A 22,725-nucleotide genomic window follows, 5' to 3' on the forward strand; every position below is an offset into this window, starting at 1 on the left:
CTCCTTTGAACAGTTGATTTTGAGATGTGTCTGTTACTGAACTCTTTGAAGCATTTATTTGGGCTAAGATCTGAGGTGCAGTTAACTCTAATTAACTTATCCTCTGCAGCTGAGGTAACTCTGGGTCTTTCTTTCCTGTGGTGGTCCTCATGAGAGACAGTTTCATCATAGCTCTTGATGGTTTTTGCGACTGAAATCTTCTGTATTGACTGACCTTCATGTCTTAAATTAATGATGAACTGTTATTTCTCTTTGCTCATTTGAGCTGTTCTTGCCATCATATGGATTTGGTCTTTTACCAAATAGGTCTATATTCTGTATATCACCCTACCTTATCACAAAACAACTGAATGGCTCAAACGCATTAAAAAAATAATTTCCACAAATTAACTTTTAAGGCACACCTGTTAATTGAAATGCATTCCAGGTGACTAACTCATGAAGCTGGTTGAGAGAATGCCAAGAGTGTGCAAAGCTGTCATCAAGGCAAAGGGTGGCTTCTTTGAAGAATCTAACATCTAAAATGTATTTTGATTTGTTTAACACTTTTTTGGTCACTACATGATTCCACATGTATTATTTCATAGTTTTCATGTCTTCACTATTATTCTACAAGTTAGAAAATAGTAAGTACAAAGAAAAACCCTTGAATGAGTAGGTGTCCACACTTTTGACTGGTACTGTATATGTATTTATATATTCTATTAGGTTCCCAATCTTCCAACCTCATAACTAGCTACCAAGACTTCATTTCAGGCTATCAATCATGTTAGAGTAGTTAACTTGTATAACTATCTTAGCTAGCATGCCTGCTTGCAAGGTTGGTCAAATTTAGAAAACTAAATGTACTGAATAAGACTCACATTCGTTTCAATTGTTTACCCAGATTTTAGCAGGTATGCAGAGAAGAGAATCCAAACAGTACATCTCTCCACAATAGTGTAAAATCTTCATAAATGTGTTCAATTATAAACCTACTGATGTCTTGCCACAGTTTTCTTACATGCATACAATGCCAAAGAAGATGCAACACTGTTTCTGGGTGGTCATGACAAAAGGAGCCATTTGAGTTGATGTTTTCCTTAAACTTCTTCATATAGTGGTTGGCAGTAGGTATGTGTGTGGCCTCACATACTTGTTCCCACTCAGATTGGGGTGGGGTGCATGATGCCCCTGTTCATAGCTGTATTCCCGCGTGGACAGATTTTGACAGGAAGGGACACTCTCGCTCCGCCTCTTCCTCTCCGGAGTCGTTGTTGAAAAGGCGGAACATCAGGTGGGAACATTCTAGTCAATCAGAGGGCAGATACGTATGAGCACAGCAGACACAACTCCGATATGAAATCATTTTCTCAAAGTTGCAGAAAAGCCACATGCGTCCACTCATATCAGTACATTTGTAACCTAAACATTACGTAACTTCTATTCGATCAAATACCCCTCACTTAACAAATACCAATAACATTTTTTTTGTAGACCAAATTCAGAAAAGTCCCAGACCTCCATACAAAACATCTCCACTTGTTCTGCTTATCGTTGTCTTCTCTTGTAGAAATATTTTGAAGGGAGTGGAGCCTCTTCCTTTGCCTCTTCCTTATATGCGCAACTGCATCAAGTCCAATGTGATTCTGTCCTCCCAGACCGTTCGCCTTGAGAATAATTAGAAGGGTTATTAAATGGAGGTAATGGAGGGGTGTTTTTTGTTGTTGTTGTCAGGGCTAATAGTTGGCAGGCTAATTGTCCTTTTCCCCAATTCTGTATTACCGGAAAGTAATTTAGGTAGGCCGTGACTGGCCTCACACTCCAGTACAGAAGGTGGCGGTGTAAACACCTCAAAGTTGGATGCGATCCGCAAACCCAATCCCAAAGAAGAAGAAGATGAAGCAGTCCCATGTGTTGTATAGAAGTGAACCAGGAGATGGGGAGGTTGCTTACCATTTTTTTTTCGCCCCTACCGAAATGAACTTTCACGAATGCAATTCTGTGTGGACTTGTTTTTAGATTGTATCTAAACAGCTTCCAGGAAGGAAATACATCGTATTGGTTATGAGTATTTCTTCATGAGTGCAGCATATATTATTTTTGCACTGCTGTATTGGGAAGACGCTCCCGCTGAAGGTGCTTATGCAGTAAATCTTACAATGAGAGGTGAGTTTTTGACAATTATTTTTTTTGTTTTTACCAATGGCACCAAACCTTCACATTTTAGGTTTGGTCATTCATTCACGTTAATAATTGTGTTTTAAGAGTGCGTCGTGTGGGTCTGGGCATGTATCCTGCTGCAAAGGTTACCAACATGTCGCGGGGAGGAGGTGGAAGACGCCAGTACTGTTGGTAGGTGTTTAATATTTTAAAACCTATAGCAGGGGCGGGCAACTTGCAGCGATGGGCAACAGGTGGAATGGCTGACTCTGACTAAAGGCTCGGGAATCCTTTATGGATATGGGTACACAGACCTTCTAGCCACTGAGGCTCATCATGAGTTCAGATTTTTTTGTGTCCCCAACCCCATCAACGTTGCCCGTCCCTGACCTATAGTGTCATTATTATCTAGTATCAATATGTTGAAATTCTATCAACTGGATTATATGAGATGTATACAGTTATTTAAAACTGTTGAAAAGAATAACATCTCGAAAGAGCACATTGTGTCTTTTACATTTTCCGAAGTTTACAACATTCTAATAGTGTAACGAGCCTGACTTTATAAGCACGGAAATCGACCCTGCCGCACGAGCATGCTTTTGCGGCACAGTCGACAGCGCGCCGGACCTCGGGCTCAAGGTTGAGGGTTCGAGACCTGCTCCCTGCTGTTTCACTACAATATGAAGCTCCAATGAACAGGCATCCAAACATATTTGTTTGTATTGCAACACAGATGACACAAATAAACATATTTGCAAGTGGAGGAAGCTAGTTTGAAATAAGCAAGAAGATTTGCATGGAAGGATCATGCAATTTATTTGTACAAATAAATTGACAGCCCTAATTGTACATATCTTTAACTTCCATTATTTTGTCATTTTAAAGTTTTTTGTTTTTTTTTGGGGGGGGGGGGGGGGGCACCATGGTGTTAATACAAATGTATATTATAAATATTCACCCCAATATCTGTGCTGTCAGTTGAATGTGTTGACTACTAGCACAGTATAGGGTTTTATCTCCTATCATGAAGACAGTTTCCTCTTGGCAGAAAGAGACTGAAAGACTCCAGTTATCTAAATGACATGACTGAAGAATCCTGCTCAATTAGGAAGGGTTTGCTGAACTACTGCCATTCATACATCCACTCTTCATTTTGAAAATGATAAATGCTATTTATGATCATCTCAATGGATGTGTGTCTGTCTGTGAGGGAAGGACAGGAAGCCGTAACATGATAGAGATGGCAGGGCCAAGGATGTGAGAGTTGGCATCTTGCTTGTCTCATGGCAGCAGACGTTTCTGTTACCACAGCCCTCTGACCCCAGTCAGACTCCCAGTAGTCCTAACCCTCTTCTTTCCTAGTTTGCTAGTTTATTCTAGGCTGAATCTTAATTTGAGATGATTTAACCTACTGTAAATGCAATTTTGCATTGCTGCCAGTGGGAGATGTGTGTGACAATAGTAGGTTAGGTTGTGCACACATCTTGAGTTTTGATTTGTACCCGACTAAGATACCATGCTCCGAGGTAATTAAGCTGTGGTTCCGGTGAGTATCCTCGTCAGATAATGTCACATAGTTACTGTAATAAATGTCTTCCCTGCTTCATCAAACAAAAGGGAGCAACACATCAAGTTCCAGCCTGAGATTATTGTTCCACTGATGCTATAAGCACAGTTTTCAGGCTGGCACCCAAGCTAGAGAGACATTGGACAAATGGACACCCTCTATTGTGTCTTGGCAGTCTTTACTGTAGATGGCAAATTTATGACAATGAGGCACTGTGCTGATCAGGAAAAAGTATGTACGCTACTAGGAAAAACTCTGCTATTCCTGGTAAGGTCACATGGTCAGGAAAAGCTCAGTGCCTAAACTATACTTTAATTGACATGTGTATGTTTTATCATTTGCAGTGAATCCCTGTTGCTATTACCCCTGTCAGAACTGGGGTGTGTGTGTCAGGTTTGGCATTGACCGCTATGAATGTGACTGCACTCGCACCGGCTTCTATGGGCAGAATTGCACTATCCGTAAGTAAAGTGTTTTGCTTCTACATTCTTCTGATTCAAGTTATAGTTTCAATTTTCCTCTCTAGTTTATCAAAACATTGTTATCCTTTCCTCATGTGCGGAAGGATTTGTAAAGAGATGCAAAGAAAAAGCACAGTGTGTGACCGAAAAGCACCGTGTGTTTAGTTCCACAACCTTTTAAAACATTTTTTTAGTGAAGCTGCCCAAATAATAATTTCTAGTTGAATGAACATATGAGACAAGTTGAGCAAACACATTTTAAGTTGACTGCATTTTTGGCTAAGTTTTCTCAAGTTGGAGCTAAGTTTGGGCCAACTATACATTTTAATTAAGTTCAGGTAACACTTTGACTGAAAAGTTGAGTCATCTAAAATAAAAAGTCTGTGGAACCAGTTACTTAATTATGATTAGCTGAAATGACTAGATTTTATTTTAATTTTTAATTGCAGTGTGCTGTTTGTCTTCTCTCTCTGTGTTTTAGCTGAGTTCTGGACGAGAGTCCACCAGCAGCTGAAGCCGAGCCCTGACGTGGTCCACTACATCCTCACACACTTCCACTGGCTGTGGAACCTCATCAACAGGACCTTCATGCGGGACTGGCTCATGAGGGTGGTCCTCACAGGTTAGTCGCCTGACATTCAATGCAGCCATGAGCATTCTGGCACAAAATGGTTGCTATAGTGGGCGCTATGTATAAGTGGTGGAAGGGCTAACTTAGTACCATAAAGTGTACAGTGCTTTAGATCCAGGTGAAACATGCTATGATGATAGAAATGTATGCATGGATCCATTGTGCTGTTGTAACAGTTGAAAATGCATAAATGCTCTCCAAAGTGCTTCTAGAATTGAATCCTTATCCCATTATCACTACTCAGACCCGTACTGTACATATTCATATCTACTCTTATGGTGTTACTTTAAGAGAAGAGTTTCCCTTCCCTACCAATGCACTCATTGGATAGTTTGCTTACAACTTGTGTCCATTTGCTTCATGGTTTCTCTGTTATGTTCTCCCCAATGTAAATGTTTGGATAACACACATTGACCCATGGTGTCATCACCATTCTCCGAGTTCTTCCATCTAACTCGCTAGAACTGCAGACAGTTTTAATTTCAGTCGCATCTCGCGCCCGACAGAACTATTATAGCTTGCCGCCACCATAGCAAGCTGCTCTATCCAGACTGATTGGTGAAGTAATTTAATTTTGATATATATATATATATATATTTTTATTGTTTTGTTCGAACCGGTTCAGAACTTTATTTTGCTGGTCGGAACACTGGAACAAAATGAAAAACATTTTGGAAAATAATTTAGGTTCCAACCCCTGGCTAAAATGCAAAACCTGACTTGTGTGTCAAATAATAATGATAGAGCCCACAGGTTTATTTTGCTATGCATGTGAAAGACAAAGTTAAAGTATAGTTTTTTGATATTATGTACTATAATGTGAATTGCTTTTCAGTTACATCACATTGATACTTTCATCCCTCAAATGTTTGCTTGAGGCTTTCCAAATCAAGCTACACTTCAAATGAATGAAATCATATTTTTCAGTCTGCGTGTTTCTTGAACTGAACGTTTCTTCGTTTTATTTGGGATTCAACCCATGGTGTGTTATAGTGCGTGGCACTAGACGGCATTGCCCTTTTTTAAAGGTCATTTCTGCTTGAGCCGACATCCGTAGCTTTTACCGTGAGTGCAATCTCCGTGAACGGCGAAGAAATTGTCCTTAAAGGGGGCGTCTACTGTACTGCTTTATAATGTGCCTTGGATTGAGTCCTGGTCTTAAACTGAACGTTAATAATGTTTCTTCATTTCAATTGAAAGTTTCTTCAACTCACTGAAATTGGAAGTTTCTTCAAAGTTGAGAATGTCTTAACTCTGCTGGAAGTTGCAGTTTTAAAAACTGATTAAAAACTGGGTTCTGCGGTTACCGTTATTTTCTGACGTTACGAGTATGAGAGAAGTGACATCTCTTCATCTAAAATGTGACACACACACACTTGTTTTGCTATCCTTGTGGGGACCAAACAATTGATTTTCGTTTTCAAAATCCTATTTTCCCCAACCCCTAAATCTAACCCTTACCCCTAACCTTAATCCCAAACCCTAATTCTAACCCTAAACCTAACCCCTAAGCCTAAAATAGCCTTTTCATTGTGGGGAATGGCGACATGTTTGAATTTTCCTTGTTTTACTATCCTTGTGAGCAGTGGTGGTCAGTAAGATGAGGGAGGCCAATTTTCTTTTTCATGAGCATGGCCTTATTTCTAAGATGACTCATTCTTATTCCATTAACCCAGTTCAATGTAACAGTGATAGGTTTAGGCTACTACATGATACTCACATTTTCCATGTACTCATCATCAATCTAGCCTATGAATGAAAGTTTGCAATGTAGGTGCACACAGGTCCACAGACAAATTTGTGACAGGCAGTGACATATGGACAGACAGTGGCATTTAACACCACCTTGCACACTCCTGCCTGCATCTAGTTGATACAGGGCGTAATCATTAGTTCAACGGTTGCAAACAATAGTTTCTATTGGACAAATTCAGGTATGTTTATTCCTCTTGCTTCCGTTTTTTAACATAATCGGCCGAAATGAGTACACCCCTGATCACTCGTAAACACAGTTCACTTTCATGGCAGCCACGTCCTATGTGCTCTCCTTCTCTCACCTCTTCCCTTTGCTTGTGGACTTCAATGCGCAACACATCAGCTGTATGTGACCAGGCAAAAACAACTTTTCCAAGCCAAACTGCTACACACAGTCTACATCGTTGTCACCATATTAGCCTGAGTAAAGTCATAGTCAGTATAGCTAATAGAACTAACGTGTTAGTAAACCTACAATCATGCAGTCATTTTACAGTGTACAGTCAGTAAGCAGTTACACCGGCGGGTCCCAGTGGCAATAAATTAATAATACCAAAAGCTTACCTTGACTTGGAAGAATGTTGTGATGTTGTGTTGGAAAATCATAGCCAGCTAGCTTACATAGCATATCTCTGTTTGAGCAGGGTGTTTCAGTATGCTAAACTAGCTAGCTGCATTTGCTAGGTAAGTGTTGTTTGTTTTTTTACCTTCAATCTCTGTCTCTCTTGCTTCTCCTTCATTTTGGAAGAAATTAATTTGTTCAAAACGGTTCAACTATTGTCTCTCTTTTTGAGTTAACTACTTACCACATTTTATCCACTGCAGTGTTAGCTCGTTGTAGCTTATGCTTTCAGTACTAGATTCATTCTCTGATCCTTTGATTGGGTGGACAACATGTCGGTTCATGCGGCAAGAGGTCTGATATTCTGGAGGATGTCCTCCGGAAGTTGTCATAATTACTGTGTAAGTCTATGGAAGGGCGTGAAAATCATGTGCCTCCAAGGTTTTGTATTGAAGTCAATGTACCCAAAGGAGGACAGAAGCTAACTGCGCGCCGGCTACACAATGGTGCTACCCTACAGAGTACTGTTGAGGCTACTGCAGACCTTCTTTGCAAAATAGTGTGTTTTTAATCCGTTATTTGGTGATGTGATTATATTTAGTGTAGATTTATCTAAAATGGATCAATTTAAATGTTTCACAATTAAAAAAATTTTTTAATTCACTGAGGAGGATGGTCCTCCCCTTCCTCCTCTGAGGAGCCTCCACTGCTTGTGAGGACTTCTGGTCCCCACAAGGATAGTACAACCACACACACACACCTATCCCATGGGTGGTATTTCCTCCTAACATTGTTATTGCATTTTCAGTAAAACTTTAGGGCTATAATGATCAATGTGTCAAACAATTATGTTTTCTCCCTCCCAAAGTCAGATCCAACCTTATTCCGAGTCCTCCTACCTTCAACTCCAAGTATGGATACCTCAGCTGGGAGTCCTACTCCAATGTTTCCTATTACACCCGTATCCTACCCCCTGTGCCAGAAGACTGCCCCACACCTATGGGTACCAAAGGTGAGATGGAGGGCATCCAAAGTTCCTATCAGAAAATAGGATGAAGGCATCCCACAAAGACTTTACTGGAGATTACCCAGTGAAATAAATCTTCCCAACTGCAACATGCATAGCTAACATACTTTCGTTCCTCTCTTTTCTCCAGGAAAGTCTGTCCTCCCAGACCCAAAGCTGGTGGTGGAGAAGTTTCTTCTGAGGAGGCAATTCAGGCGGGATCCAAGGGGAACCAACCTAATGTTTGCTTTCTTCGCTCAGCACTTCACCCATCAGTTCTTCAAGACCCGAAACAGCATGGGCTTGGGCTTTACCAGGGCTCTGGGGCATGGGGTGAGTTACTTGGCACTCCCTGTACTGTACACTATGTTATACAGTGCATTCGGAAAGTATTCAGACCCCTTGACCTTTTCTATATTCTGTTCCTGCCTTATTCTAAAATTGATTAAATAAATGATCAATCTACACACAATACCCCATAATGACGAAGCCAAAATAGGTTTTTAGAAAAATTAGCAAATTTATAAAAAACAAAAACTGAAACAAAAAAACATAAAACATAACAGTATTAACAATGTGATATACATATTTAAATATGCATGAAAACCAAAGTCTGAAACCATGACAATTCCCACTCTCTCTTCACCTGACTCTATGCCTCCAAGATCATTTTCTGCTGTGTTCTACAAATATGAAAGCTCTAAAAAGCTTCCTCATGCTTTCACCCAGTCTTCCCCTTTAGGCCCCAGGTTCCGAGAAGTGTTCCCATGTCATTTTCACTTTGTTCCCCATCTTCTCCATTTCACCTGATTGGCACAAACACCTGATGTGCAAGTGCGTATCCCTAATCCACGTTCCATCCTCTTGAGGGAACTCGGCACTGTATCTGCTTTTACATCAATGCCTTCAACATTTTGTTCACAGTACAATTACCCCTCTATCCTCTATCATATTATGCATTAACCCATAAAGCAGCTAAACCCCAAACCAACTATGATGTTTATAGTAGTTCCCAGACTCAACCCATCTGTATATCTTACAGTGGAATCTAGTCTCTGTCTCTCGCTCCGCCTCCTGTGTCATGGTGTCTTCACTCACCCATTATGCTGTTGGACCTCACTTCACGTGAAAACTATGCCCCCTCCCAAGGAGAGACATGACGATCTTAACCACTGCAGGTACTGTTCAAAGTAGTGTGTCTCTCAAGTCAATGCTGTTCCAACACCCCCCTGGTGTCTCTTGATGTACACTTAATCTCCAGAATTCAGCCCGTGCCCTGGGTTATATCTTGGTTCCACCTGAGGATATGCACACTGCAACACATGGGTTATTTCCTGACAACATAATTTGTGATATTTGAATAACATCATCCCCTGTCATCCCATCGGTTCCCCAGTTACCAGCAACCAATCCATGTGACGTGAGTCGTCATAAACTGATATCCCAACAATGCTACAAATGTAACCATAGCCACTTCCAACATGGCCCATGACTATAGTCTCACAATACCCCTCATTTGCACAGTTGTCCAATTCCATGCTATCAATATAGCATTCTACGCTTCTGCTACTGCTTTTTCTGTTACTGTCCCTACAGGGACTGCTGTGAGACTAGCTATTGCCCGTAATTTGTCTCCTGCTCTTCTATTGTCTTCGTGTTTTACTGATAAGTCTAGGACTGAACTTTCAGATACCCCCTACCTGTTTCTCATTATATCCCTTGGTCTCTAGTCACCAACATCTCCACTGACCTCCTGTATTCTGCTACAGTTGGTACCTGTGGATAATACATCCCTGTGCTCAAGTTAGGTACACATCTCTCATCCCAAGGCCGAAAACACCTTTGTTACAGTGTAAACTTTGGGCCCCAACGGTTGATAAGCAGCCACCTTCTGACATGTACCATTTACTGTGGTTTGGTCCCAATCTACTGGGAGGTATGTCTAGTGTTTATTAGCTTTCAGAAATGGGGGCGAGATTAGTGGCGTTGGAAGAGTTTCCAACCGTACAAAACTCTGAGTCACATGTTTCTTAATCACACTGCAGGAGATGTGATGCTATTATTATGACTTCTGGCAATGTGGCCTCTTGTATACAGGGATCTGTAGCTAGTCCTTCTGGCGATGTGGCCTCCTGTATACAGGGATCTGTTGCTATTCTTTCAAGTGTTATGCCTTCTGTGACAAACTCATTACTGAAAGTTGAAAATGGTGTCTGAAATAACAACACTGTCTCTTCTACTTTCACCATGATCTGGGTATGTGTAACGTTCAATTAAATCCCCATATTGTGTACAGTTAGCTCATAGAAGGAGAGCAGCTATCTCCTGTAACAATATTCAGTCTCTGGGAATGATACTCCTCTATCATTACGTCTAACCCACAACACACTATACTCCAAATGCATTTTATACATTTACAAACCTACCAACACATTCTCAAATCAATTTAGTCAATATACATCCTTCCCTCCTCTGGAACAATGAAACACCCTCATGTTCCACAAAACCTAAAAACATATTCACTTGAAAAGAAAAGAGAAACAAAGTACATATTTTAATGACTTTGCACCACTCATTGATGCGACGTAACATATCAACTCTGAATAGAGGGTAAAACAAAAACCAACTTTCATGGTTGTCCCAAGCTGTCATCCAGTGAGTCTCCCACACAAATGATCTCCCCTCACGATGACACTTAGAGAAGTTTCTTAAAACCCTTTCGGCCACATAAATGTTAGCAGCGGCCCAGCCCCTCATCGTGCTTTATCCATTCTCTCTCTCTCAGTATTCCAATCACAACGAAAACATTTATAGAACTTATCCAACCCGAATTTAGAATGACTGACCTCAGTGCTTACTTTGAGACTAAGGCTCAAATTCCAGTTGATCAACTCCCCACACATCATCCCTGTTAGAACACATTTATAAAGCACCTTTTATTGCCGGCCATAACTCTTCTCATTACAGCCCCCCCTTTTCCCCCTGTTTTCCTGTCATGAGTGGCCTAGTAAAGAAAGATCAGGATCTCAATGCATTTTCAGTTTAAATAGTTAGGGCGTATACCCCCCCCCCCTACCCCACCCTTCCTTCCTTCACACGACACTTATCATTCTAGCGTGTCTACTTCGGATATCGTTTACAGTTCATTTTCCCAACGGCACATGTCACTTTTGCCTGTCACATTTCATGGCCCTTGATAATGTCCTGATTTTTAATATCCAAATAGACACTTCAGTTTCTCCCACGTACACGAGTCTCTCAGCTGAGCTTCTCTCTCTCTACACTCACTCCACACGCGCTCTCAGCACCCTGGTCCTGTTTTATGGCTCGGACTCAGATAGGAGCGGTAAAAGTCACTGTCTCTTATAGCACGCCTTCGTCACTTTTTCTTCAGACGTTTAGGCAGGGTTGTGAGGTTAACACACACCGTCTATGGTCAAATTATTTCTACAATGCATTGAAACACGATCTGACATCACCTTCCATGAAAACCTAAAAAAAAAAAAAAAAACACAGATCATAACAACAGTTAAGTTCATTACATTTCTGTTACAGTAAATTAGACAAACATTGAATATATGACGAATTATGACATTAACCTTTCCTTTATACCATCTCGAAGGCAAATGTCAAAAAGCCTACGCCTCCTACGTCTCCTTTCACATAAAAAACGTAATATCTATGAACCACTATTGATCGAACGGAATAATACACCGCTATGTGAAATTTACATTCTTGCTAACTTCAAAACGAGTAGTTGTTGCTCTTTTGAAAAAGATGCAAACTCTTGTATAGCTGCATTTCCTGCTAATGCACTAGGTTCCAGTATCACCTTACACTCATTCTTCCAATGCCCGATAGCTCCCTGTTTTAGATGAGGGACTATCTCCTTACGCTTAGTTTTTTTTTCGCTACGGTTCTTAGCTTTATCCTGGCCATTGAAGCCATAGTTAGTGATTTTTCTCTATGGCCTTATTAACCCCTCGCACGTCTGCGAGGTGAGCAGAGTCATATTCCACTCTCAAAACATCGTCTCAAATCAAATCTACCCCCGTAATTACCGTTTTGATCACAGCGTTCAACCCCGTCATCAAAGCAAAAGCGCAATTTCTTTTCAACACACTCCCAGGCCTTCTGTAGTAAAGTACTGGTGTTACACTTTATGGGTTTATCGTTATGCATTTTTGGTTGCTAGAATGCTGACATCAAAACGCTGGTATCTTGCGCTTTTGATTCTGGTTTTATGTCCTTGTGCCAAGTCATAATTGCCTCCCTGAATTCTTTATTTGATTTGAATTCTCCGTCAGCACGAAAAATGTTGTCCAATTTGGATCTAATTTGCTACATTTTTCCCATATTCCAGGCGAATTGGCAGAATGCTCGTACTCTTCTTTTAGCGCCTCCATGGCTTTATTAAATTCTGCTATCTCTATATTACAGGGAGAAATGGGTCCGTTTGTCGCCATATCAATAGTTATTATTCCTAAACACTCCCGTCGGTGTTCAGGGTATTTTAGCATTCTTCACTCCCGTCTACAATACACACCCATTTTCTAAGATAGCACTACACACTTTCCCCAGATAATAATTAATTGGTCGCGGCACTTAATACCTTCTATTAGTACCAATACCATAGCGTCTGCGAATTTATTACTGGAGAATACGGACAGGATCTTATGTCCTATTCCAGTACTTCCTCAAATATCACTATTATTGATAACCCACATCTCTCATCGCGCCCTCTCCCCATGGGGCATAAACCAACCTTTTCCACACACTCACTCACACCCTGCGCTCTGCTCCACTAATCTGGACTCCATGGCTTGACTCTAAGTTGTGGTGAACCCTGCTCGCAGCGCTGTCTGTTACATTCTTATTTTTCAGAGTAAATAACTCACGGACACTAGAGAAGCTTTAACCAAGTTTAATCATTCCTAAAGGTTCTGTACAGCTGTAATCAGACAGCAAAACATTTATTTCCATCAGCTATAGACATCCTACTTAAGACACTCCTCCTTAGAGTTTATGGCTCCACAGGAAGCTAATAAAGAGGGTAACAGGATGACAAACCCTGATTACTCCCTTAAGGGGAACTGACCTCACCCCTCACCTCCTGACCTCTACCCCTCCTTCGCCTAATCCACAGATATCCTTCTGTCTTCCCCATATCAACACATCGCTCTCCTCTCCTCCATCAAACACATTCCAAAGCCTTCTGGGTTGATACAGATTCTTTCTATTCAAGGCTTCGTCTCTGTCATTTATTTAATATCTCAATGTTCAAAATTTAGCCGATTCCAACACCTTATTCACATAAGTATTCAGAACCTTTGCTATGAGACTTGAAATTGAGCTCAGGTGCATCCTGTTTCCATTGATCATCCTTGAGATGTTTCTACAACTTGATTGGAGTCCACCTGTGGTAAATTCAATTGATTGGACTTGGAAAGGCACACACCTGTCTATATAAATTCCCACAGTTGACAGTACATGTCAGTGCAAAAACCAAGCCATGAGGTCGAAGGTTTGTCCGTAGAGCCCCCGAGACAGGATTGTGTCAAGGCACAGATCTGGATTGTGTCAAGGCACAGATAAGTGGATAACTACTCTCCCAGTCCCTGCTGCCGAAAAACATCCCCACAGCATGATGCTGCACTTTTTTCATACTTTTTTTCTCTCCATACTATTCCAACAGCCGCAATATAATCTTGTTCTTTGCAGGAACCAAATCTTGCACGCTCTGCGAGATACATGGGAGTCATATTCATCTATGTCTCTTGCCTGCATCCTGTCTCACGAATGTGAATCTCTTTTTAAAAAAAAATTAATTTCATGTTAATCTCATGTTATTAATCTCTAACCAGGTGGATGCCGGCAATGTCTACGGAGATAATCTGGTGCGTCAACTGAACCTCCGGCTTCTTAAAGACGGAAAGATGAAATATCAGGTATGTGGAGGAATGCATAACTCCACTCCAGCTATGAGAAAGCATGGACAAGTCTCCACTGGAATGTTACTGTAGTGGTCCACTCTGTGTGGTCCACTCTGAGGTCCACTCTGTGGTACATGTGCTTTCAACCCTTTACACTTTTAACCCTTTCCAACCCTTTTCATACTAATGTGGTTAAATATATTTTTAAAAAAAAGGTGGAACCAACATAAATTGGATTTAAAGAAAAATCTCAAAACGGATTTGCTCTTCTATATACAGGTTTAAAATGGCAGATTTGGGCACGGATAAACGCCTACATAGGAACGCAGTGGCTGTACAGTTACATGACGTCAGAGGTCTGGCTCTGCGCTTCACAGCTCTGTATGGATTTTGACTGACTGCCATTCTGAACTTGAGCACCTCGTGCGACAAGAATATGCCTCTTTCCCTCCCGCTAATTGGGCAGCTTTTGCATGGGGGTTCTGTAAATTGAGGACTCAATGTGTTTTGAAAAATTTGAAGTTGAGGATTATAATAAATACTGCTATGATGTCATACAAGCAAGCCAAGATTTGGAAATGTGAAGTTCACATTTCCAAATCATTCATGTTTATCACCCATTTCGTATGATAGGTTACGAATTGCAATTCGTATTATGTTACCAATTTTCTAAATGTACAGTATGTTACAAATGAGATAGTGTAGGGGTTTAGGAGTTAGTTTAAAGGGTTAGTGGAAGGGATAGCTAACATGCTAAGTAATTGCAGAGTAGCAAAGTAGTTGAAAGTTGCAAAAATGCTCAAGTTGTCTGAGATTCGAACTCGCAAACTTTGGTTTGCTAGACGTTCACGTTGCCTTAAGTAACCATCTGTCATATGTAACCATACCAAGTGTAACATATCATACTAATTTTGGTGTCACAGATTTACATTTACTATGTTACATCCAGGCTGCTGATCTGGTGGACTCACTAAACACAAATGCTTAGTTTGTAAATTAAGTCTGAGTATTGGAGACTATCCATAACTTAAAATATCCAGAAAATTGTGTCCTCTGGTTTGCTTAATGTAAGGACTGTGAAATGATTTATACTTTGAATTTTTATACTCAGTATATTGTTTGCAATTACATTTGCTTTTAATACTTAAGTATATATAAAACCAGATACTTTAGTCATTTTCTATTAAGGTAAAAGTGAAAGTTGGCAAGTAAGGAAGTCTAAAAGTATGACAATTGAGTACTTCTCCCACCACCGCACAGAGGTAGCAGGTAACAGCATAGTCATTGTTCAGTGACCAGGTGCCAGTTAGTGTATCATTTGATTGACCAGAAATCCTGACTCGTGTCAGGATAAAGAAGTACACCCATGAGGCCCATTTTCTTTATCTGTTGAATAAGCTGAATTCGACTCCAAAGAAGGACGTTAAGGGAATGGTATCTTTTTTTGGCAAAGGTGTTGGTTCAGAGTCAGGGAGAGGTTGTGTTGTAAGAACCCCATTGATTGTCTCTTTTGGCAGTGGTATGCATGTGAAACTCAGGATGAGATGACTGAGCAACTGTTGGTTATTTACAGTGCCTTAAAGTATTCAGACACCCTTGACTTTTTCCAGTTTACAGCCTTATTCTAAAATTGATTTAAATAGTTTTTTCCTCATCACTCTACACACAATACCCCATAATGACAAATCAAAGTTTTTTTTTTTGTTTGAAATTTGCTATTGTTTGCTATTTATTTTTATTTTTTTTAAATAATAAAATCGGAAATATCACATTTACATAGGTATTCAGACCCTTCATAACTAAGTACTTTGTTGAAGCACCTTTGGCAGTAATTACAGCCTTGAGTCTTCTTTGGTATGATGCTACAAGCTTGGCACACCTGTATTTGGGGAGTTTCTCCCATTCTTCTCTGCAGATCCTCTCAAGCTCTGTCAGGTTGGATGGGAAGCGTTGCTGCAAATCTATTTTCAGGTCGTTCCAGTGATGTTTGATCGGGTTCAAGTCCGATCTCTGGCTGGGCCACTCAAAGACATTCAGAGACTTGTCCCGAAGCCACTCCTGCGTTGTCTTAGCTGTGTGCCTAGGGTCGATGTCCTGTTGGAAGGTGAACCTTCGCCCCAGTCTGCTGTCCTGAGTGCTCTGGAGCAGGTTTTCATCAAGGATCTCTCTGTATATTGCTCCATTCATCTTTGCTTCAATCCTGACTAGTCTCCCAGTCCCTGCTGCTGAAAAACATCCCTAAAGCATGATGCTGCCACCACCACCACGCTTCACTGTAGGGATGGTGCCAGGTTTCCTCCAGATGTGACGCTTGGCAGTCAGGCCAAAGAGTTCAATCTTGGTTTCATCAGACAAGAGAAACTTGTTTCTCATGGTCTGATAGTCTTCAGGTGCCTTTTGGCAAACTCTCAAGCGGGCTGTCATGTGCCTTTTTCTGAGGAGTGGCTTCCGCCTGGCAACTCTACTATAGAGGAGCTCTGTCAGTGACCATCAGGTTTTGGTCACCTCCATGACCAAGACCCTTCTCCCCTGATTGCTCAGTTTGTCCGGGCGGCCAGCTCTAGGAAGAGTCTTGGTTTGTTCCAAACTTCTTCCATTTAAGAATAGAGGAGGCCCCTGTGTTCTTGGTGTCCTTCAATGCTGCAGAAATGTTTTGGTACCCTTCCCCAGATCTCTACCTCGGTGCAATCCTGTCTCGGAACTCTACAGACAATTCCTACGACCTCATGGCTTGGTTTTTGCTCCTACATGCACTGTCAATTGTGGGAGCTTATATAGACAGGTGTGCGTCTTTCCAAATCATGTCCAATCAATAGAATTTACCACAGGTGGACTCCAAGTTACAGAAACATCTCAAGGATGATCACTGGAAACAGGATGCACTTGAGCTCAATTTCGAGTCTCATAGCAAAGAGTCTGAATACTTATGTAAATAAGATATTTTTAATACATTTGCAAACCTTTCTAAACCTATTTTCGCTTTGTCATTATGGGGTATTGTGTGAAGATTGAGGATTTTTTATTTATTTCATCCATTTTAGGCTGTAACTTAACAAAATATGGAAAAAGTCTAGTGTTCTGAATTCTTTCTGAAGGCACTGTATGGGTGGAGTTCAGATAATCATTATTTACAGTAGTGTTTCCAAAATGTTGTGGTCATGACCCTTTTTTCCACTGCTCAAGACCTTTTGACATCGCTTTTCCACAAAAACCCAAAGGGGACCCCACATACGTTTTTCCATTATTCCATTATGCTCACAAGTTACTACATTGTGCTAATGGATCAGTAAAGCTCTTAAGGGCTAATACTATCTTCTCTTCCAGGTGGTTAAAGGTGAGGTGTACCCTCCTACTGTGGCTGAGGCGGCGGTGAATATGAGATACCCTCAAGAGACTCCCGTGGGGCAGCGTATGGCCATCGGGCAGGAGGTGTTTGGGCTGTTGCCAGGCCTCACCATGTATGCCACCCTGTGGCTGAGAGAACACAACCGCGTTTGTGACATCCTGAAGGCAGAGCACCCCACCTGGGGGGACGAGCAGCTCTTCCAGACCGCCAGGCTCATCGTAATAGGTAAGTACATACTTGACGGGACAGGGATCTCTCTCTAGCCTTTCATACCACCAGAGATTGCCCATTTTAGACACTCAAGTGCTTTAGGCAGAATATACATTACTAGGAAATGTTTTCATGTGCTGGGTTGCTTAGGGCCCCCTAGCGGGTTCTCAACTTACTGTTGCGAGTTAGAATAGTAGGTGCAAGTTCGAAATTTGCTTGTGCATCAGCAATTTTTCTCTTGTTTTGTCAGTCATTGACAGTCACTCAATTAGCCATGTCAGCTAACAATTTTTAGATGTGTTGTGTGAATAGTTCGGGGGCAATAAGAATCAACACACTTCTCCAGTAGATTCTCCCCAAAATGTATTTTCTTGGGTGTAGATCCATATTTAGTTTATATTCCAGGTGAGACCATCCGGATAGTGATCGAGGAGTACGTGCAGCACCTGAGTGGCTACCTGTTGGATCTGAAGTTTGACCCAGTCCTGCTCTTCAAGTCCACGTTCCAGTACAGGAACCGCATCGCTGTGGAGTTCAAACAGCTGTACCACTGGCACCCCCTGATGCCAGACAGCTTCCACATAGATGGAGACGAGGTGCCCTACTCCCAGTTCATCTTCAACACCTCCATCGTCACACACTACGGGGTGGAGAAACTGGTGGACGCCTTCTCCCGCCAGTGTGCTGGACAGGTATGGTGTGTGTGGTGACTACGGGATTTCATATGCAGTGTTGTAATGGTAAACCCTGGTCTCCATAATGTTGTCATACCATACATAAGTCGGTTGGTGTCAATGCTAATATGGCACTTATTTTCTAAGAGTTCTCAATAAACTGACAAGGAGAAGCTATTTATTTATTTGAAATCACTTCCTGAATTTAAAATCTTTGTCTGCAAAAATTACAAAAAACTATCTTAAGATAGCTAGGTGGGACAAGCACATCACAGTCATAGTAAGTACATTTTTCCTCAATAAAGTAGCTTTCAGCAAAGTCAGAGCTAGTAAGGGGGAAAAGAGTCAAGTGCGAGTGTTTGTTCACACAAGTCTTTTTTGGGGGGGTGAGGAGGTGGTGGTGTTGCTGTGGGATTATTTAAGATTCTCTTTGAAGATTTAGGGTTTCAGATGTTTTCAGAAGATGGGCAAGGGACTCTGGTGTCCTAGCTTCAGAGGGAAGGAAGCTGGTTCCACCATTGGGGTGCCAGGACAGAGAAGTGCTTAGACTGGGCTGAGCGGGAGCTGCTCTCCCGTAGGGGTGGGAGGGCCAAGAGACCAGACCTGGCAGAACGGAGAACTCAGGTTGGGGTGTAGGGATTAAGCAGAGCCTGAATGTTGGGAGAGTCAGTTCGTCTTACTGCTCCGTAGGTAATTACCATGGTCTTGTAGTGAGCCAGTGGAGTGTGGAGGAGCGTGGTGACATGGGAGAACTCTATGGATGTTGTAGAGCATGAACCTGCAGGAGCGAGTCACTGCTCTGATATTTGCAGCGAACGACAGGGGGTTGTCATGGTTCATGCCATGGTAGTTTACACACTGGTAGGGGGACACCGTGGAGTTGTCAACCGTGATGGAGAGGTCTTGGAGCGGACAGGCCTTTCCCGGGAGGAAGAGTAGCTCCGACTTGTTGCGGTTGAGCTTGAGTTGGTAAGCTGTCATCGAAGCTGAGGTATCTGCCAGGCACGCGGAGATTCGTGTTGCCACCTGAGTGTCAGAAGGGGGAAAAGGAGAAAAGTAGTTGAGTGTCATCCGCATAGCAATGATAAGCGAGACCATGTGAGGACATGACGCAGCCGAGTGACTTGGTGTATAGCGAGAAGAGGGCCTAGAACCGAGCCCTGGGGGACACCAGTAGTGGGAGTACGTGGTGCAGACGCAGATCCTCTCCACGTCACCTGGTGAGTGACTTGAATTCAAATGGACACATTGGACTGATTTGTGTGTTCTGGTACTTCTTATTTTGAGCAAGGCAGACGTTGTGTAAGAGAGATGGAGAAAGGGAGGGTGAGGTTGGGACAGGGCAAATAAGGCAAGATTGAGTAGCCTGATTGTAAATTTGACACTACTTGGTGTGAAGTCCATAATTGTGCGCAGTAAAATAGCACATGTTGTAACTGTCACCACAGCCCTGCAAACTTGTTAGTGCTCTGCGTTCCATATCTACAGAATCAACTACAGAGCGGTTTTCTGTTGATTAGAAGCTGTGATAGATCATGACAGAAGGCTTAAACAAGATGCTATCTGTCGTCTGTAAATATTTTTCTCTGTGGCTTATTGATATCAATCTTTCTCAGCAGAGCAGCAGCTATCTATGCAGTATTAGCGAGTAGAAACATGCTATCTGTGTATGTGTGCCATTGAGGGTGAATAGGCAAGACAAAATATTCAAGTGCCTTTGAACGTGGTATGGTAATAGGTGCCTAGGTGTATATGGAGTAACACATTTCGGGCCCTTCATAGGTGGGTCATTCATTTATTTGAATGACTTTTTTTCCATTTTGTTCTCATGCATCCTATATTTATACAGGGGGGTGCCTGTTTGATCCTTTCAGATGTAGGGCTCTATTCAATCCGGAAAGCTGAATCGTTACAGATTCCGCGATAGAAACGTAAAGGTAATTTCTGATTGAGCCGACATAAGGAGCATTTACCGGAATGCAGTCTCTGATAAAGCGGGAATATTGCCTTTTTTTAAAATTACAATCACAGTGTAAAGCTGAATTTCCACGAAGCAGATTGAATCGAGCCCTTAGTGTAGTGTACACCATTGCCTACAATGGGTATGGGGTCTGTCTGATTTTAATCCTGTTTCTCAGATAGGAGGAGGTCGGAACATCCACCCAGTGGTGACCAATGTGGCCGAGGGGGTTATTGAAGAGTCCAGGACTCTGCGTCTCCAACCCTTCAACGAGTACAGGAAGAGGTTCAACCTGAAGCCCTACACATCTTTCTCTGACTTCACTGGTAAGACCACATATATTTTAGAGATTAGAAATGCCGGCACCACAAAAGGCTTCTATGGAATGAGGTACTGTCTATGCAAAGCAGCTTAACGTCTGTTACACATCACTTTTTAATTTTTTTCTATATATGCTCATGGGAAATTACATGGTGACAGAGTGATGCTGAGACTGATTTGTTACTTTAAAATGTATGCCAAGCAAAACTAATCATTGCAAAGTTGAACAAGCCATAGAACTCGATGCACAAGGATGACTTAACAATTTCCACTGAACATTTTATAAAAACACATTTACTCGAAGAACCGTGCAGATGCAAAGTTTGGTAACCGAATGACTGCGTCATTCTGTCACCAAATTTCGCATCTGTGCTCTTCTTGTGCATTGAGTTGAATGGTTTGCAAAGTTAAACAAACCAGAATGACGAATTGTGCACTCATTCTGTTACCAAACTTTGTATCTGCACTGTTCTGCAAGTAAATGTCTTCTTATAAAATGTTAAGTGGAAATTAAGTCATCCTTGTGCATCGAGTTGTATGGCTTGTTTAACTTTGAAACGATTAGTTTTGCTTGGCATACATTTTAAAGTAACAAATCAGAGTCTCAGCATCACTCTGTCACCGTGTAATTGCCCCTCATGCAAATTGAAAATATGGGAAATAACAACGTTCTCTCAAAGCAGCTGTCATTCAGCATCATCCTGACGTGGGTCAGCCTCTTAAGAAGCCAACTGCAGTCTTTGGTTTGAGATGAAAGGACAACAGTCTTCTCTTTAACTAGATCATGTGTTTCTAATGCTCTTTTACTCTTCTCTTCTGTATTGTATTTGTATTCATTTACTTTAAATGTGCCCTATATGTGTAGTTCGCTGCAACCGAATTGCCCTTCTGGGACAATAATGATATTTTATATTGTCCTCCAGGTGAGGAGGAGATGGCCAGGGAGCTGGAGGAGCTCTATGGGGACATCGATGCGCTGGAGTTCTACCCCGCCATCATGCTGGAGAAGACACGCCCCAACGCCATATTTGGTGAGAGCATGGTGGAGATGGGGGCTCCGTTCTCCCTGAAAGGCCTTCTGGGTAACCCCATCTGTTCCCCTGAGTACTGGAAGCCCAGCACATTTGGAGGCCAGACAGGCTTTGATATAGTCAACTCGGCCTCGCTGGAGAGACTGGTGTGTCTGAACACTAATTGGTGTCCATACGTAGCCTTCAATGTCCCTCCAGCCGGGCAGGAGGAACCGCCAAGGAAACAGTCCACTGAACTGTAAGCCATTGTGATTACTGTATCCATGGTTACGTTAGTTTTTTTAAATGGTCTTACCGTAGTGCCCATGTCCACCTACGATGCCTATACTGTATACTACATTTACAATGCATAGGCTGCATTTATGAATCATTCCCATGTTGCATATGTCCTATGTACAGGTGACTGACAAAATAAAGGAAACGCTTGAATAAATGAGGAATACAAGTATGTTGAAAGCAGTGTGGTTTCGGAGTTAATGAACCCCCTAAGGTCAATGTCCGCACCCCAGTGGAAATATAATCCCCATAATAAAATAATTCCCAGAAAATCAGTCAATTTAAGCTACAGATATCTTTTTGTTGTTGTATTGGATGAGTCTCAATCCACTGCATCTGTGACAGAGCTAGAGCGGTGTTGGTCAAACCATGATCAGTCTTCTCACACAGTCCTCTGTAGTGTCTAAAGGGTTTGACCTACTGTACAAACTATTATGACCCCTCTATGCAAAGGTGAGACTCTCACGTTTTGCTTAGGACGACCACAGGCCTCAGGACTCGTCTGAAGGTCCCCCGGTACCAGTTGACAAAATTAACGGAAGTGTATATACAGTGCCTTGCGAAAGTATTCGGCCCCCTTGAACTTTGCGACCTTTTGCCACATTTCAGGCTTCAAACATAAAGATATAAAACTGTATTTTTTTGTGAAAAATCAACAACAAGTGGGACACAATCATGAAGTGGAACGACATTTATTGAATATTTCAAACTTTTTTAACAAATCAAAAACTGAAAAATTGGGCGTGCAAAATTATTCAGCCCCTTTACTTTCAGTGCAGCAAACTCTCTCCAGAAGTTCAGTGAGGATCTCTGAATGATCCAATGTTGACCTAAATGACTAATGATG

At 41.8% G+C, this 22,725-nt stretch overlaps 1 protein-coding gene across 2 annotated transcripts; it reads left to right on the forward strand.

Moving 5' to 3' along the window:
• Positions 1-1,884: 1,884 nt before the first annotated feature.
• cox-1 (cyclooxygenase-1) lies at positions 1,885-22,163 on the forward strand. 2 transcript variants are annotated; one of them, NM_001124361.1, is given in 11 exon segments: positions 1,901-2,148; positions 2,248-2,334; positions 4,057-4,173; positions 4,655-4,795; positions 7,990-8,133; positions 8,279-8,460; positions 13,992-14,075; positions 17,385-17,631; positions 18,022-18,308; positions 20,429-20,576; positions 21,495-22,163. In NM_001124361.1, coding segments are annotated over 11 exon segments (1,875 nt in total). In that variant the 5' UTR covers positions 1,901-2,060; the 3' UTR covers positions 21,845-22,163.
• The last annotated feature ends 562 nt before the right edge of the window (positions 22,164-22,725 follow it).

This window comes from Oncorhynchus mykiss, chromosome 11, assembly GCF_013265735.2.
Source record: "Oncorhynchus mykiss isolate Arlee chromosome 11, USDA_OmykA_1.1, whole genome shotgun sequence".
NCBI classification, from domain to species: Eukaryota; Metazoa; Chordata; class Actinopteri; order Salmoniformes; family Salmonidae; genus Oncorhynchus; species Oncorhynchus mykiss.